A 17233-nucleotide genomic window follows, 5' to 3' on the forward strand; every position below is an offset into this window, starting at 1 on the left:
CCTCCTGCCCCTCACCTTGAACTTGTGTCCCCTCGTGACTGATCCTTCAACTAAGGCAAACAGCTGCTCCCTGTCCAACCTCTCCATGCCCCTCATAACCCTGTACACCTCAATCAGGTCGCCGCTCTGTCTTCTCTGCTCCAAGGAAAACACCCCAAGTCTATCTAACTCCTCCTCACAACTTAAATGTTCCATCCCAGGCAGCATCCTGGTGAATCTCCTCTACAACCCCTCCAGTGCAATCACCATGCTTCCTATGTGGCGATGTCAGCAAATCGGCCTTTTGCCAATTTGATTTGTCCAATCTATATGAAGATTAAAATCTTGCATACCAGTACCTTCCTTTCAAGCCCGTATTATTGCTTGATTTATACTCTGTCCTCCAATGTGACTGTTGTTAGGGGTCCAGAAGGTCACGACCACCAGTAACGTCTTGCCTTTGCTTTTTCTTATCCATTCCCAAATTGATTCTATTCCACACTTTGCATAACTATGCAAGATCATTTCACACGACCGTACTGATCTCATCTTTATCAACAGAACTACCCCACGTTCTTATCTTTTTTCCTATCCTTCTGAAATGTCAGATACCCTTGAATATTCAGATTCCAGCCATGGTCATTTCGCAACCCTGAGTGAAATCTTCCCAAAATTGCTCAGAGTGTTGGATCAGGCGGGAAAACTGTGTGAAACTCACTGGCTTCACAGCTGCCTTTCCACTCCTGATATAACGGCATTCTGTGTCATTCTGCTGGTGGGGATCACACAACCAGCTGGAGGGACGGGGCCTAAAATGCCTGGCAACGTCAGGAATTTGAGATCGGGGTGCCATATTTAAATTCAGTGAGCGAGGGGGGAGAGAGTTCTGTGGTTGGAGGGGTGGGGGGTTTGCGTGTGTATGAGGGGTGGGCATGCCAAAGTGTTTAAAACTATTGCAGAAAAACCCGGCCACGCAGCCGACTAGCTACCCTCCCTCTGCTTTTCCCACTCGAGATGACGGTGGCACAGTGGTTAGCACTGCTGCCTCACAGCGCCAGGGACCCGGGTTCGATTCCAGCCTCGGATCACTCTCTGTGTGGAGTTTGCACGTTCTCGACGTGTCTGTGCGGGTTTCCTCCGGGTACTCTGGTTTCCTCCCACACTCCAAAGTTGTGCGGGTTAGGTTGATTGGCCATGTTAGATTGCCCATTAGTGTCGGGGGATTAGTAGGGTAAATACGTGGGGTCACTGGGATAGGGCCTGGGGTGGGATAGTTGTCGGTGCAGGTTCGATGGGCCAAATGGCCTCCTTCTGCACTATAGGGATTCTATGATTCTATTCTGTGAAATTTTGCTAAAAAATGGCAAAACACTGCCCCCTATCTCTGTTAATTGGTGTGTAAATACTGTAACAATGTAAGTGCAGTATATGTTTTAAATAGCTAAGTTGGGGCTCTAAACTCACTGATGAGAAATTCATTGGTGGACATCACATTGTCTGCTCCCTCTCAGGACCTATTGCCATTTTCCCCACCTGGACCGGATGCTTCACGATTAATGCACTTGTACCTACACTGGGACGCAGCCTGGAATTCAGGAAAGCTTCTTCTGAAGCATGAAATAAGGCAGAAAACAAGCAAAACTAAGCGTAGGAGTGAAGACCTGGCAGGTGTGAGCCAGATCATCAGAACATGGCATGTGCGAAGAATGTGGAAGGTGGCAGGTAGAGAGATTGGGCAAGAGACACGACTCTCACAGGCTATGAGTATGAGGGGGGGTTCAACCAAAGCAGAGTGCAACAAACAAGGTTAGAAAGCATTAAGTCAAATGTGACACAAATAGCCAAGTAGAAATGGCATTAAAGGCAGCGTGCATTACATGTGTAGGCAGTGGAGTGTAATACACATCAATCCTACATTAAAATTCTGCATCTGCAGCCTCGTCCCATTAATTACAGAGCGATTTCATGCTAATGTACAACAAGAACCTGCATTTATGTAGCACATTTAACATTATAAAACATCCCAAGGCGCTTCACAGGAGCAATTATCGGAAATAAAATGACACTGAGTCACGTAAGGCAATATTAGGATGGTGACCAGATGTTTGGTCAAAGAAATAGGTTCAAAAGGGCAACTTGTAAGTTTGAGAGAAAAGCAGAGAGATTTAGGCAAAGGCATTGCCGAGTTTAATGTAATGGCAGCTGAAGCACAGCCACCAACGGTTTAGTAATGAAATTCATTAAAGAAATTTAGAAAATGACAGCATGTATAAAACTTTGAAACTGTGATTGAATTGTGTATGTGTTCCCTGGTTCAATTATCATAGAATCCCTACGGTGCAGAAGGAGGCCATTTGGCCCATCAGGCCTGCACCAACAACAATCCTACCCAGATCCTATCCCTGCAATCCTACACATTTACCCTGATCGCCCCACCTGACACCATGGGGCAATTTAGCATGGCCAATTAACCTAAACCTGTGGGAAGAAACCGGAGCACCCAGAGGAAACCCATGCAGACATGGGGAGAATGTGCAAACTCCAGTCACCCGAGGCCGGAATTGAACCCGGGTCCCTGGCACTGTGGGGAAGCAGTGCTCAGTGTGCCCAATCTAACCACTGTGCCACCATGCCGCCCAATTATCCACTAGCCTTACAGGGGTGGCACAGTGGTTAGAATTGCTGCCTCACAGCGCCAGGTCTGATTCCTGGCTTGGGTCACTGTCTGGAGTTTGTACATTCTCCCCATGTCTGCGTGGGTTTCTTCCGAGTGCTCTAGTTTCCTCCCACAGTCCAAAGATGTGCGGGTTAGGTGGATTGGCTGTGCTAAATTAACCCTAGTGCCAGGGGGATTAGCAGGGTGAATATGTGGGGCTGCAGGAATAAGACCTGGGTTGAATTGTGGTAGGTGCAGACTCGATGGGCCGAATGGCTTCCTTCTGAACTGTGATTCTGCACTCTATGATTCTATCCCTTAAGGTTCAAAATGATCCTTCCATCTGTATCCCACAACAAGGGGAATCGGCTGGTGCCTTGTAATACAGTGAGCAGATACATGCTTTTATAAATGGTATTGCAGGGTGTAAAAGAGGCAATAAAGGAGAGAGAGAGGATGGCACAGCAGCAACAATCCAACTCTCAAAGGACGCCTTTCAAAGTGTTTAGGAACAAGAAAAGCTCTAAATGGAATAATTGTGAACGCAGATCTAACTGGCAATAACGTGCTGTCAGACCATGATTGTTAAGAAGAGACATTTATTGGGCCACTCTTGCTGAGACAACTGGGTTGATTGGACATAGATCATTTAAATGCTTGTTCATTAGAATCTCCGCCCCTGAAGTAATTTAATTTCAGCGGAACAGTGAAGTATATTCCCCCATGTTAATGGTGATCTGAATTAAATCGCAGCCCCACAGGAGGAACACAGCTTGAAAGACACATTCACTTTTGGCATAGATTTTCACACGCTGTAAAAATTAATGGTCACGAATTTCCTCACATTTTTTTCGACTTTATTCAATTACGGGAATGGCTACGCCTCCAACCAGGGTCCATTATCCTTTTTACTGCATCGGTACTTTCCAAACTATGTCTCAAATAAACCTCTCCTTACCGTTCCAATTGAAATGAAATGTGCTCAGAGATTACTGGGTGTTCACAGTTATCTTTTTTTGTTGTTTAAAAAAAGCATTTATTGCGTCAACAATATGGGAAGAAAATTCCCCGCAGTAATTAAGAATGATGTGCATTCAACCCTGAATTTTCAGGAAAATAATAGCCTGAAAATCCGATTGACTTTCACTTCAGCGTGTCACAATTTATTTGAAAAAGGTACAAGACACAATAAATTTTCCAGTAGAGACATAAATGTCTCATTAGTGAAAAGGCTTCAATGCATCTTCACAAGCTCTGAGACCAGCTTTGAGCCACTGAGTAAAAGCCTGACAGTGAATGCATTACAGCAATAGAGGAAAGCCACAGTCAGTTTGTAACTGCCTTTCCTATTCAGAAATCGGTCGCTCATCTTTCTATCCCCACAGATTATACCCACGGCATTCGGGCACATTGGCTGGAATTTTACCGGCAAGCCCGCCCCGATTCCGGGGACGGGCGAGGCTCGGAGAACGGCGTTCTCCATTGGCCTCGGGCGGGATTGTGCGAAACTCGGGCGAACGTGCCGGTAAAATTCCGCCCATAATCTCGATCCGAGGGCTTTTTAAAAATATGTGCACCCAAGAACAAAGGCGTTTGCTCCGTATCATTCTTGAATTGAAAAGTTGCAGGTTCAAGTCCTACACCGGAGTTTACATCCAGTGCCATACTGAGGGAGTGCTGCAGTGGCTTAGTTGTCGCCTTTTGGGTGAAATGTTAAACACAGGCTCTGGCTGGAATTTTCCTGTCCCGTCCGGCACGGGAATCGTAGCGGGCGGGAGAGGACCATGAAAATGTCCATTGACCTCAGGCGGGATTTTCCGGTCTTGGGGCAAGCACAGCCGGAAAACTCCACCCTCTGTCCTTCCTCTTGGGTGGCCCATAAAGGATGGCACAATGTTACCTCAGGGGAATTTATTCTCAACCATCATCGCTAGAAATAATAGATTTATCTGGCCATTCATTGTATTGCTGTTTGTGGGACCTTGCTGGGCACAAAATTGTCTTGTGTATTTCCTACAGCAAACACAAGGCACAATGTACTTTATTGGTTGGCAAGCGCTTTGGGACATCTTGAGGCTGTGACAGGCGCTATGAAAATGCAAGTGTTTGTTTTTAATTTACATCCTCTCAAGCTGAGAGAACTCAGTCATTTTCTTTCCCTTCAATGTCCCCCGGTTAAATTCTGTGGAGATGGAGCGGGGAAAAAAGTTTCTGGGGGTTGTTACAGCCTTATTGGTGGCTAAATTCCAGATTAATTGGATATATTGCATGGGACATTAAAAAGTACACAAAGTTATGGGAAGTAATAATATCACAGCTGTGCTGTGCTTAGTACGGGCCTATCATCAGATCTAGCTTCCAAGCTATTTCAATGGGCAGACAGTGGTATAGCCGTAATGTCACTAAGACTCAGGGGTGTGGGTTCAAATCCCACCTTGGCAGCTAAATTCAATTAATCTTTTAAAAATCTGGAATTGTACACTAGTCCATGGTGCCCATGAAACTATCACTGATTGCATTGATTGCTGTAAAAACACATCTGGTTTGCTAATGTCTTTTTAGGAGGGAAATCTGCCATCCTTATATGTGATTCCAGATTCACAGCAATGTGGTTGACTCTTAACTGCCCCCTGAAATGGCCTGGCAAGCCATTCAGTTCAAGGGCAATTTAGGGACGGGAAACAAATATTGGCCTTGCCAACAACAACCATGTCCTATGAAAGGATAAACAAAGGACATTGGCAAGTACCAGATAATTTAATAAAAACATAAGAACATAAGAAATAGGAGCAGGAGTAGGCCATCTCGCCCCTCGAGCCTGCCCCGCCATTCAACAAGATCATGGCTGATCTGAAGCGAATCAGTTCAACTTACCCGCCTGCTCCCCATAACCCTTAATTCCCTTATCGATCAGAAATCTATCTACCCGTGATTTAAACATATTCAACGAGGTAGCCTCCACCACTTCAATGGGCAGAGAATTCCAGAGATTCACTACCCTCTGAGAGAAGAAGTTCCCCCTCAACTCTGTTCTGAACCGGCCCCACTTATTTTGAGGCTGTGCCCTCTAGTTCTGGTTTCCCTTCTAAGTGGAAAGAATCTCTCTACCTCTACCCTATCCAGCCCCTTCATTATCTTATATGTCTCTATAAGATCACCCCCTCATCCTTCTAAACTCCAACAAGTACAGACCCAATCTGTTCAATCTCTCCTCATAAGCCACACCCCTCATCTCCGGTATCAACCTGGTGAACCTTCTATGCACTCCCTCCAAGGCCAATATGTACTTTCGCAAATAAAGGGACCAAAACTGCACACAGTACTCCAGTTGCGGCCTCACCAGTGCCTTGTATAGTTGCAGCAAGACCTCCCTGCTTTTATATTCTATCCCCCTCACGATAAAGGCCAACATTCCATTCGCCTTCTTGATCACCTGCTGCACCTGCAGACTGAGTTTTTGCGATTCGTGCACAAGGACCCCCAGGTCCCTCTGCACAGTAGCATGATGTAATTTTTCTCCATTTAAATAATATTCCAATTTACTATTATTTCTTCCAAAGTGGATAACCTCACATTTGCCAACGTTATATTCCATCTGCCAGATCCTCGCCCACTCGCTCAGCCTATCTACATCTCTCTGCAGACTTTCCGCATCCTCCACGCGGAAAACAAGTATGTCCGACTCACAAAACAAAGGAAAAACTTAACTACTCTATTAGTTTCTTCCCAATCACCAGTAAATGAAAGGAGCAATCTCTCTGATTGACTATATGGCTGGAATTTTACTGGAATTCTCCATTGGCCTTGGGTGGGATGTTACGAGCCTTGCCCAGGCAAGGTAGTAAAACACTGGCCTATGGGTCTGTGTACGGACAGTTGCCTCTTGCATTGTGTCAAGGTGTCAAAACTTGCACTGTACATTCAATAAGTTATGATTTGAGGCTCTGTCTCCATAGCAACCAGGTAACATGGGCTTGTCTCTGGGCAGATTTCATAGAAGGTCACATCTCCTCTGCAATCTCCATTTTACCTTGTATTAAAGGAGATGGTTTAAAACATACCTGTCTTATAAAGTCCAACAGTCATAACACAACCCATGGAATATCACCAAGTTAGATTGCCAACTCCTATATTCCCCATCTGATATATTACTGCTGATGGGAATTTAGTAAGAAGTTTAACAACACCAGGTTAAAGTCCAACAGGTTTATTTGGTAGCAAAAGCTTTTGCTACCAAATAAACCTGTTGGACTTTAACCTGGTGTTGTTAAACTTCTTACTGTGTTTACCCCAGTCCAACGCCGGCATCTCCACATGATGGGAATTTATCCAGTGGAATGATTGATGAATTCATGCAAATTAAAACAGCTTAACAACTCGATATGCTCCTGATCACTGGTAATGGGAGCAATTGAGTGTTGCTAAATTTAAAATACATAGGGTACCAAATCAAACGTACACAAGAAGCCTCATTTCAGGAAGCAGGAGCATCATGTTCAATTTAACGAAAAAGACTTCACAAGAGTTTAAAGTTTATTTATTGTTGTCGCAAGTAAGCTTACATTAAGACTGCAATGAAGTTACTGTGAAAATCCCCTAGTCGCCACAGTCCGGCGCCTGTTCGGGTACACTGAGGGAGAATTTAGCATGTCCAATACAAATGTGGAAGGAAACCGGAGCACCCGGAGGAAACCCACGCAGACACAGGGAGAACATGCAAACTCCACACAGACAGAGATCCGAACCCGAGCCGGGAATCAAACCCCGGGTCTCTGGCACTGTGAGGCAGCAGTGATAACTACTGTGCCACAAGAAAGCCATTTATAGTTTCTCCCATAATTGGGGATTGAGGGAAAACCAAAGCAAAAATGTGTGCAAGTAACATTGCTTCAGAAACACAATGTTTTGGAGAACACTTCCCATCCCTCTCATTGTACCCTTTCTAAATTGTGATTTTCAGTATGCAAATGTCAACCATGAATAATGCAAATGAACAGAATAAAGATTGAAATGTACCATAGCTTGTATTTCTCATCAAGTTTCATCTGCCTTCTACAATGAAGGGGGTAAGAGTTAAGGCTGAGAAAAGCCCCGTCAGCCCATCAAATCACACTCTTCAAATCTGAATGGTCTACAAATTTTTGTGTTGTGACCCTGCAAATGTTGACTCACTCCCAGGGTCATCCTGCAATAAGTGACACACATCCGGGGATCTCCGACCTAACGGATACCGGCATACTGCTAGGTCCCTCTGTAAAAGCTAATACACTCCCAAGGACCCCCTGCAAATATTCACATCCTCCAAGGGATTCACTGTAAATCACAGAATCACAGAATACTACAGTGCAGAAGAGGCCATTCAGCCCTTCGAGTCTGCACCGACGCATGAAAGGCCCTGATCTGCCCACCTAATCCCACTTGCCAGCACTTGGCCCATAGCCCTGAATGTTATGGCATTGCCAAGTACTCATCCAGGTAATTTTTAAAGGATGTGAGGCATCCCGCCTCTACCACCCTCCCAGGGAGTGCATTCCAGACCGTCACCACCCTCTGGGTAAAAAAGTTTTTCCTCAAATCCCCCCTAAACCTCCCACCCCTCACTTTGAACTTGTCTCCCCTCATAACTGACCTTTCAACTAAGGGGAACAGTTGCTCCGTATCCACCCTGTCCATGCCCCTCATAATCTTGAAAACCTCAATCAGGTCACCCCTCAGTCTTCTCTGCTCCAGAGAAAACAACCCAAGCCTATCAACGTCCCTTATAACTTAAATGTTTCATCCCAGGCAACATGCTGGTGAATCTCCTCTGCATCCCTTCCAGTGCGTTCACGTCCTTCCTATAATGTGGCGACCAGAACTGCACACAGTACTCCAGCTGTGGCCTCACCAAAGTTCAATGCAATTCCATCATGACCTCTCTGCTTTTGTAATCTATACCCCGATTGATAAAGGCGAGTGTGCCATGTGCCTTTTTCACCACCCTATTAACCTGCCTTTCTGCCTTCGGAGATCTAAATACTGATACGTCTGATATTGTGGCATTCAACCTCCCCAAAGATGTCCCAGGCCATATCCAAGGGATTACCAAATGAATCCACAATGATCTGACCTGCTCCTACCCGGTTTAATCTCTAAATTGGGTTTCAGACTCCTCTCATATTAAAATCACACGAGGGGAGGAAGCTTCTGGCTTCTGCCTCATCGAAATACGCATGCACAATCCCGACCCGGACTCGGTGCCTCTGTGGAAATGGTTGGTGTCGTGTTCGGCGGTGGGAATCCCGGATTTGGGTCTCTTCCTCCATTTTCCTCCGGGGGCTCTCTGCTATTGTGAAAATCGAGGTCATAACCTTCTGACTCAGAGGCAATGGCGCTATGCACAACTAACATTATCACAGAATCAATGTCTTGCACATATTGCCCCTGATGTTAGGTTATCACCATATCTGCAGCACGGTGGTACAGTGGTTAGCACTGCTGCCTCAGCGCCTAGGACCCGGGTTTGATTCCAACCTCGGGTGACTGTTTCTGTGGAGTCTGCACATTCTCCCCGTGACTACATGGGTTTCCTCCAGGTGCTCCAGTTTCCCCCCCACAGTCCAAAGATGTGCAGGTTAGGAGGATTGGCCGCGCTAAATTGTCCCTTAGTGTCCGAAGATGTGTAGGTTAGGAGGATTGGTGGGGTAAATATGTGGGGGGCACGGGGATAGGGCCTGGGTGGGATGCTCTGTCAGAGAGTCAGTGCAGACTCAATGGGCTGAATGGCCTCTTCTGAAATGTAGGGATTCTATGATTCTAAGGTTTTCACATCACTCTCCATCGTTTAGCTCAGGGGATAAAATCTCCACTTGTCCAACAATGAACATGTTTGTTTTGTTAATGACTTCTCATTAAACTAAAGAGCAATTGTTTCACATCTCAGCTGATTTATTAAAGTGGCTGACACTTGGTGTTCCATCTATTTGGAATGTCTCTGGTGTCCTTTCAGTCCCAACACATGCCTAAAGGAGGTCAGTGGCAAGAGGGCAATGATAAGGTGAGTTCACATTAAGGGCAGATTCTACCGGTGGCTCGAAAGCCTATCAACCCCCAAAGTCAATATATTTCCGCAACACATTGTTTCCACTGTTCACCACATGTAAGCAGGCAGCTTGAAGCCGGGGCCTGTGGGAAGCAGGTTAAGCCTGAGCTAGGCCTTTGCAGTACCTCCTCCTAATCCAGACATCCAGGCAGGCCCCAGCTTTCTGACAGCTGTTTTAAACTCTTCATCATCATCTGAAACAGCAGCATGCATTAAGAGGCTGGTATTCCCTTTACAAAGGTGATAATTAGATAACAAGCTGAGATTAAAGTAATTACAGTTAGACAGCTGGCAAGGCAGTATCGCCATGTTGTAATATTGTTGATCCTTCAGCATCTGGTTCTAATAACAGTACAAGCAAGAAGATTTTACATTAATTACACCAAATAATTTATTATAAACACATTTAATTACAACTGATAAGAGATAAACTGTTCAAAAGGATTAACCCTTCTATGTACTGTAAAGCTTTTATTTTTTTGTTCCATTAAAACCTTTACTTCAGCATCATTAGGTGGAGATAAGTGTAAATAGCAGGGATTCCTTACCTGATAAGATAATGGTTGATTAAAGTGTCAAAGTAGCCGTGATACACTATGTTGTTCACGTGGCCATACTGATCGTTGTCTTGCCAGCGGGTCTGAATCGGTAGAAAGTAGGGGTAGACCTCTTGGAGCCGGTAGGCATTCTCAACGTCTGAGGCTTGAGACGTGGCAGAATAATATTTCACAACAGTGGCGAAGGGACGCAGCACGCGGAGGTGTACCAGCAGTCTCATGGTTTGTCTCCTAAGGCAGCAGGGTAATCTGAAAAATTAAGGTGTCTATTATTCGGGTGAAAAATTCTTCAAGCATTACTCTTTTCTGTCATCTGCAGTTTGTCTTTAAAAAGTGGAAGCCCTGATTCAGTCAGTAGGCCTCTGAGACGGATAGTCAAAGCTTTAAGATTTAAGTTGTAAGCCTTGTTTCAGCATGCATGGCGATTGTCCCTTTAAGGGCAACAGCAGAAAAGAGTCACCTGGATTGAGGGACCAATAGGGACCCAGAGTGGATAATCACCCCCAGAGGATGAAGTCCTCTTTTAGGCAGAAGGCATGTAGGAGACATGTAGTCGATGTGTAAGGACTAGGGCAGCCGGTGGGGCTGATATAGGTTAGCTGGGTGGGTAGCAGGGAGGGTTGCTATTAGCCTCTACAGTTTTTCCCTTACTAAGAAATATCCTTTGTGTTCCTGATGGAGTCTGTAAGTGTGCATCGTCACGATATGTCTTTCAAATAAGACATTAAACTGAAGCTCCAATGTACTCTCAAGTAAATGTAAAAGGTCCCACAGCATGTTTCAAAGAGAGAAGTTTTCCCAGTGATCTGAGCAACATTGACCAACACTCAAAACAGATTATCTGGTAATTTACGTAATTGCTCTTTGTGGGATCTTGCTGTACACTGATTGACTGCACTATATTCCTTCGTGACAACAATTTACACTTCGAAAGTGCTTCATTGCCTGTTGTGAGAGGTACATTTTTTTTCTCTCTAATTTTTGGTTTTTCTCAAGCAGATCATGAACCAAGGAAAGGCCATCTGCGCTGAAAGGTATATTACTTCAGCTAGTCTACACTCACACAGACCATAAAGTATCATAAAGAAGATGCCCACCAGCCATGCCAGGCTTTGGATCAACCAGCTGGCAGTCATGTCATTTGCAGTTCAGCGCCACTGTGTAGCCCCAAATCAAGTGACAGAGAGCAATGAGCCCATAGGCCAAGGCACCAGTGACCCCTGACCCTGACTCAAGTCTTCTGGGAATAATCACAGCTAAAGGTGGCAGGTCTCCGATAATCCCTGAAGCTCGCTATTGCTATCCCCTGACCTCGAGAAGCATTTAGTAGCACAGCACATCAACTAGCCCACAGAATAACCAGCAGCAAACAAACCTACACACAAAACACAGTAAAGCCACAGTGAAGCATTTCATATTAATTCATAGATACAGGTAGCTATCACTATAGATATATTTTATATATCTGTGTTCTATATATCTGTATTATATATATGAAACATATTTATCCATGTTTATCTGATGAGCGAAGGAGGGAGCTTATATTCTGCAGAAATGAAAGTTCTAAGTTGGCCAAAACCAAACAACATTGAGGATTCAGTTGTTGTGGCTCAGTTGATAACACACTCACTTCTGAGTCAGAGGTTTGTAGGTTCAAGACCCACTTAAGCTAGTGGAATGCAAAATTTAGGTTGATACTACAGTTCAGCACTGATGATATGCAAGACCCTCGTCAGACCCCACTTGGAGTACTGTGCTCAGTTCTGGTCGCCTCACTATAGGAAGGATGTGGAAAAGATTGAAAGGGTGCAGAGGAGATTTACAAGGATGTTGCCTGGATTGAGTGGCATGCCTTATGAGGATAGGCTGAGGGAGCTAAGTCTTTTCTCCTTGGAGAGACGTAGGATGAGAGGAGACCTAATAGAGGTATATAAGATGTTGAGAGGCATAGATCGGGTGGACTCTCAGAGGCTTTTCTCCAGGGTGGAAATGGCTGCTACGAGAGGACACAGGTTTAAGGTGCTGGGGGGTAGGTACAGGGGAAATGTTAGGGGGAAGTTTTTCACACAGAGGGTGGTGGGCGAGTGGAATCGTCAGTGGTGGTGGAGGTAAACTCAATAGAGTCTTTTAAGAGACTCCTGGATGAGTACATGGGACTTAATAGGATGGAGGGTTATAGGTAGGCCTAAAAGGTAGGGATATGTTCGGCACAACTTGTGGGGCCGAAGGGCCTGTTTTGTGCTGTAGTTTTCTATGTTTCTTTGATGGAATACCCTACTGTCAGAGATGTATTGTAGGATCTTCTGCTCCTGTCCACGGTGTACCCCCGCCCCACCCCCCCCAGCATGGGGTGGATTCATTGTGAAACCGCATTGACAGCAGTGGGACCAGAAGATCCCACCGTTGGCCAATAACCGACCACCTCCTGCCGCCGAGAAACAGGCCGCAGGTGGGTATGCCCAGAGAATCCTGCCCGTGGTCTCTAGATGAGGTGCTAAGCTGTAGTCCTGCCTATCCACTCAGGTGGATGCAAAGACCAGCGCACAATATCTTGAAGAAGAGCAGGGGAGTTTTTTTTATTCATTCGTGGGACATGGGCGTTGCTGGCTGGCCAGCATTTATTGCCCATCCCTAGTTGCCCTTGAGAAGGTGGTGGTGAGCTGCCTTCTTGAATTGTTGCAGTCCATGTGCTGTGGGTAGACCCACAATGCCGTTAGGGAAGAAATTCCAGGATTTTGACCCAACAACTGCGAAGGAACGGTGATATATTTCCAAGTCAGGATGGTGAGTTGCTTGGATGGGAACTTGCAGATGGTGGTTCCCATGTATCTGCTGCCCTTGTCCTTCTAGATGGAAGTAGTCGTGGGCTTAGAAGGTGCTGTGTAAAGATCTTTGGTGAATTGCTGCAGTGCATCTTGTAGATAGTACACACTGCTGCTACTGGAGTCCTGACCAATGTTAAACCCTCAATCAATAAAACACACAAAAAAGCAGATCACCTGGTCATTATCACATATCTGGTTGTGGGAGGTTACGGTTTGCATATTTCCTACAATATATCAATACCTGCAATTCAAAGGTGTTTCATTGATTTTAGCGCTTTGAAATGTGTTATATAAAAAAGCAGGTAGAACAAATAAGGGGTGCATGATTGTAAATACCAGTATGTCTAATAGAAATTAATCCTGCCTATTTGCTGAGGTCATTAGGAATCTGGGCTTTAAGCCCCTGGTGGAGTTGTGCTCTGCAACAACATTCAGCTCGCGTTCCATTGTGCACAATTGCTCCTCATTTAGTTTCACGGTGAGGTCCATGTCAGTAGAAATAGATGTTCCTGTAATTTTTATAACAACTTAATGTAGGATAATAATTTTGCTGGGACATATTGTAAGTTGCTCTGTCTCAACTGGTACAAGCACCGACAATATTGCTTTCGCACCCCTCATTTCAGTTCACTGAGGGGTTTTGTTCACTGCATGCCTTACTGAGTCTGTTCCCTGTTGGAATATGAGGTTGGGTACAGATGCAAATGGATATCACTGTCTGATGTCAGAACATCCTTACTTGGCTCACTAACAGGTAGATCACGAGTCCTTGCCTCAGTAAAGAAAGCATCAAAGTTACCCTCAAGGAATCTTACATCAGGTTGCTGTAGTTTGAGGCAGGGCTAACATTCTATTCACAAGTTCATAGAGTAAGTCCTTACTATGTGTGCACGCCACAGATTGTTAGGAAGTGTATGAATGGCTACATACATTGAGTTTATTATGCTCTATACCTTGAAGAAGTCATCAAGTGGGGAAAACAGTGGCTGTTTCTGTTGCCGATCAGTGCTGAAATGTGGCTGGGCGCAAAGCAATGTTATCTCTCTAAAGGAGCTATTTGCAACAAATTAACCCAGAGTATGATATTGTGGTATTTATGTTACAGGACCAGTAATCCAGACGAAGGGGCTTGTTTGATAGCATGGACCCTTTAAGGGGCGGTTGTTTGTAGGTCACTTGACACTCCTGGAGCCTATCAGGAAGAAGCATGCAAACCGTCACCTATCGATGTTCGGGCGTGGGTCCTGGTAGGAGAGAACTTCCAGTGTGATCCCGAGGCTTGTTTGTATATAGTGCTGAGCTTGTTTTGCATATAGTTTTAGCTTTCCTTCAATAAATCATCATTGTGATTCAAGGCTTCCTCGTTGTGATACCCTGTGTTACAATAGCCTGGCCTCCACCATCTTAAGGAAAGTAGGGATGAGCAAGAAATACTTTCCCTAAAGGGGCATTATTGAACCAGCTGGTCTTTTACAACAATCAATGATAATTGTCATGGTCATCGCAAGGATTTTTTATAAAATGAATTTAAAGTTTGCAAGCTGCCAGGGTGGGATTTTAACCCATTATCCAGAATATTAGTTGTCCCTTAAACACATCTATGCTCATTGCTCCAACAGCTCCATGTGACAACGAGATCCATATTCCAACCACTCTCTGGGTAAAGACATGTCTTTCTGGGTTACTAACCCAGTGATACAACCACTACACAAGCACCTCCCTATGGTAATCAATATTTCCTCTAACAAGTGTGTGCGAGCGAATTGTTTAAGTGGGCAGCTCCATTAAACTTTGTCACATGATCAAGCTCATATGGTAATCTAGAGGGACCGACTGGCAGTGAGGTTTTCCAACAGTGCATGGAGCAACTCTTCACCGGCCAACTTTGCAATATTCTTGCATAGTACGACCCCAATCCTTGTTTGAGATTGTACATTGCAAGAATATGATGCATGCCTTCGTCTCATCCTCGACAGAATCAGGACCATCCAATTTGAAGCTTAATCCTGTGAGATACGAATTCAGAGTCAACTAGGTTCCTTACATGGGCCGTTTACTCACAGCTGATGGTGTAAAGCCTGATACAGACAAGACAATGGCTATATGATAGATGGCCATTCCAGTGGGCAAGCAGGCCTTACAGTGCTTTCTTGGTATGACAAATTATCTTTCTACGTTTATCCTCTGTTATAGTGAGATCACTGGATTTCTTTGCCAATTTCTCCACCAGGACACTGGTATTACAATAGAGTCACAGAGATATATAGCATGGAAACAGGCCTTTTGGCCCAACTTGTCCATGCCGACCAGGTTCCCTAAATTGAACTAGTCCCATTTTCCTGCGCTTGACCCACATCCCTCTAAACATTTCCTATCCATGTACCTGTCCAAATATCTTTTAAATGTTGCGATTGTACCCTCCTCTATCACCTCCTCTGGCAGCTCATTCCATATACGCAGTACCCTCTGTGTGAAAAGTTGCCCCTCAGGTCCCTTTTAAATCTTTCCCCTCTCACCTTAAGCCTATGCCCTCTAGTTTTGGACTTCCCTACCCTGGGGAAAAGACCTAGGCTAATCACGTTATCCGTGCCCCTCATGTATTTATAAACCTCTATAAGGTCACCCCTCATCCTCCTACGCTCCAGGGAAAAACCTCTCCCAGTCTAATCAGCCTCTCCTTATAATTCAGTCCCAGTAACATCCTTGTAAATCTTTTTTGCATCCTTTCCAGTTTAACAATATCCTTCCTATGGCAGGGCAACTAGAATTCTACACAGTACTCCAAATGTGGCCTTACCAAAGGCTTGTACAGTTGTAACATAACATCCCAACTCCTGTACTCAGTGCTCTGACCGATGAAGGCAAGTATGCCAAATGTCTTCTTCAGCACCCTGTCTATCTGTGATGCCACTTTTAAGGAACTATGTACCTGCACTCCTATGTCTCGCTGTTTGACAACGCTCCCCAGCACCCTACCATTAACTGTGTAAGTTCTGCCCTGGTTTGTCTTACCAAAATGCAACACCTCACCTTTATCTGAGTTAAATTCCATCTGCCATTCCTTGGCCCACTGGCCCAGTTGATCAAGATTCCATTCTACTCTTGATACTTTCCTTCACTGTCCACTCCACCACCAATTTTGGTGTCGTCCACAAACGTACTAACCATATTCCCTGTATTTTCATCCAAATCGTTTATATAAATGACGAACATCAGTGTATTTTGATGTTTGTGCACCCTTACTCATGTCAGCAGATGCCTCTCAGCACGGGCTTGGCACAATCTGTATCCAGAATGGCAGACCAAAGGCCTTTACTTTAAGGGCCCTCACTGACACTGAGACTCACTATGCACAGATCAAAAAGGAACTTCTTGCTTTGGTCTTCACCCATCAGAAATTTCATGATTTCAGATATGGTCGCCCTGCAACCTTTGAAACAGATCACCAGCCATGCAAGTGTGGTCACTGTTGTAATGTGGGAAACTGGGCAGCTAAGTTGTACACAGCAAGCTCATGGCTGATCATCCAACTCAATAGTCTGATCCCGCCTTCCTCCCATTTCCTTTGATCCCCTTCATCCCAAGAGCGAAATCTAACTCCTTTTTGAAAACATACAATGTTTTGGCCTCAATTACTTTCTGTGGCAGTGAATCCCATGTTTGCCACTCTCTCTGAGTGACGAAATTTCTCCTCATCTCAGTCCTAAAAGGCCTACAATGTATCCTTAGACTGTGATCCTTGGACAGCCCCACCATGGGGAACATCCTTCCTGCATCTACTCTGTCTAGTCTGTTAAAATTTTATCGGTTTCTATGAGATTGCCCCTCATTTTTCTGAATGCCAGTGAAGACAATCCTAACCAACTCAATCTCTCCTCATATGTCAGTCCAGCCATCCCAAGAATAAGTCCTGGTCACTAGAGTGGGAAACTGCCAGAGTGAAGAGGTAGATAAATAGTGCAAACCACCCCGTAAATAAAGCTCCATTATTTTTAATCCTCCATGCTCCCTAGCATCAATTCTTCTATAAACAACAGTTCCAAACAAAGAAATAGATGTTTTAAATGAAAATTAAATTAGCCTTGGTACAGTTGGTCGAATTCATAGTTGAATAGTGTTGTATGCTAGAGTGTGG

The 17233-nt window shown here is 44.8% G+C and overlaps 1 protein-coding gene across 2 annotated transcripts in view; it reads right to left on the bottom strand.

Annotated features, from left to right (window-relative positions):
• Window positions 1-17233, bottom strand: part of LOC144498955 (uncharacterized) — a 92725-nt gene that overhangs the window by 49960 nt on the left and 25532 nt on the right. For both annotated transcript variants that reach the window (XM_078220936.1, XM_078220935.1), the window contains exon 2: window positions 10265-10522. In XM_078220936.1, coding sequence (XP_078077062.1) covers window positions 10265-10494 — 230 coding nt within the window. In that variant the 5' untranslated portion in view covers window positions 10495-10522. The remainder of the gene's footprint in view (window positions 1-10264; window positions 10523-17233) is intronic.

Source organism: Mustelus asterias, chromosome 9, assembly GCF_964213995.1.
Source record: "Mustelus asterias chromosome 9, sMusAst1.hap1.1, whole genome shotgun sequence".
Lineage (NCBI taxonomy): Eukaryota > Metazoa > Chordata > Chondrichthyes > Carcharhiniformes > Triakidae > Mustelus > Mustelus asterias.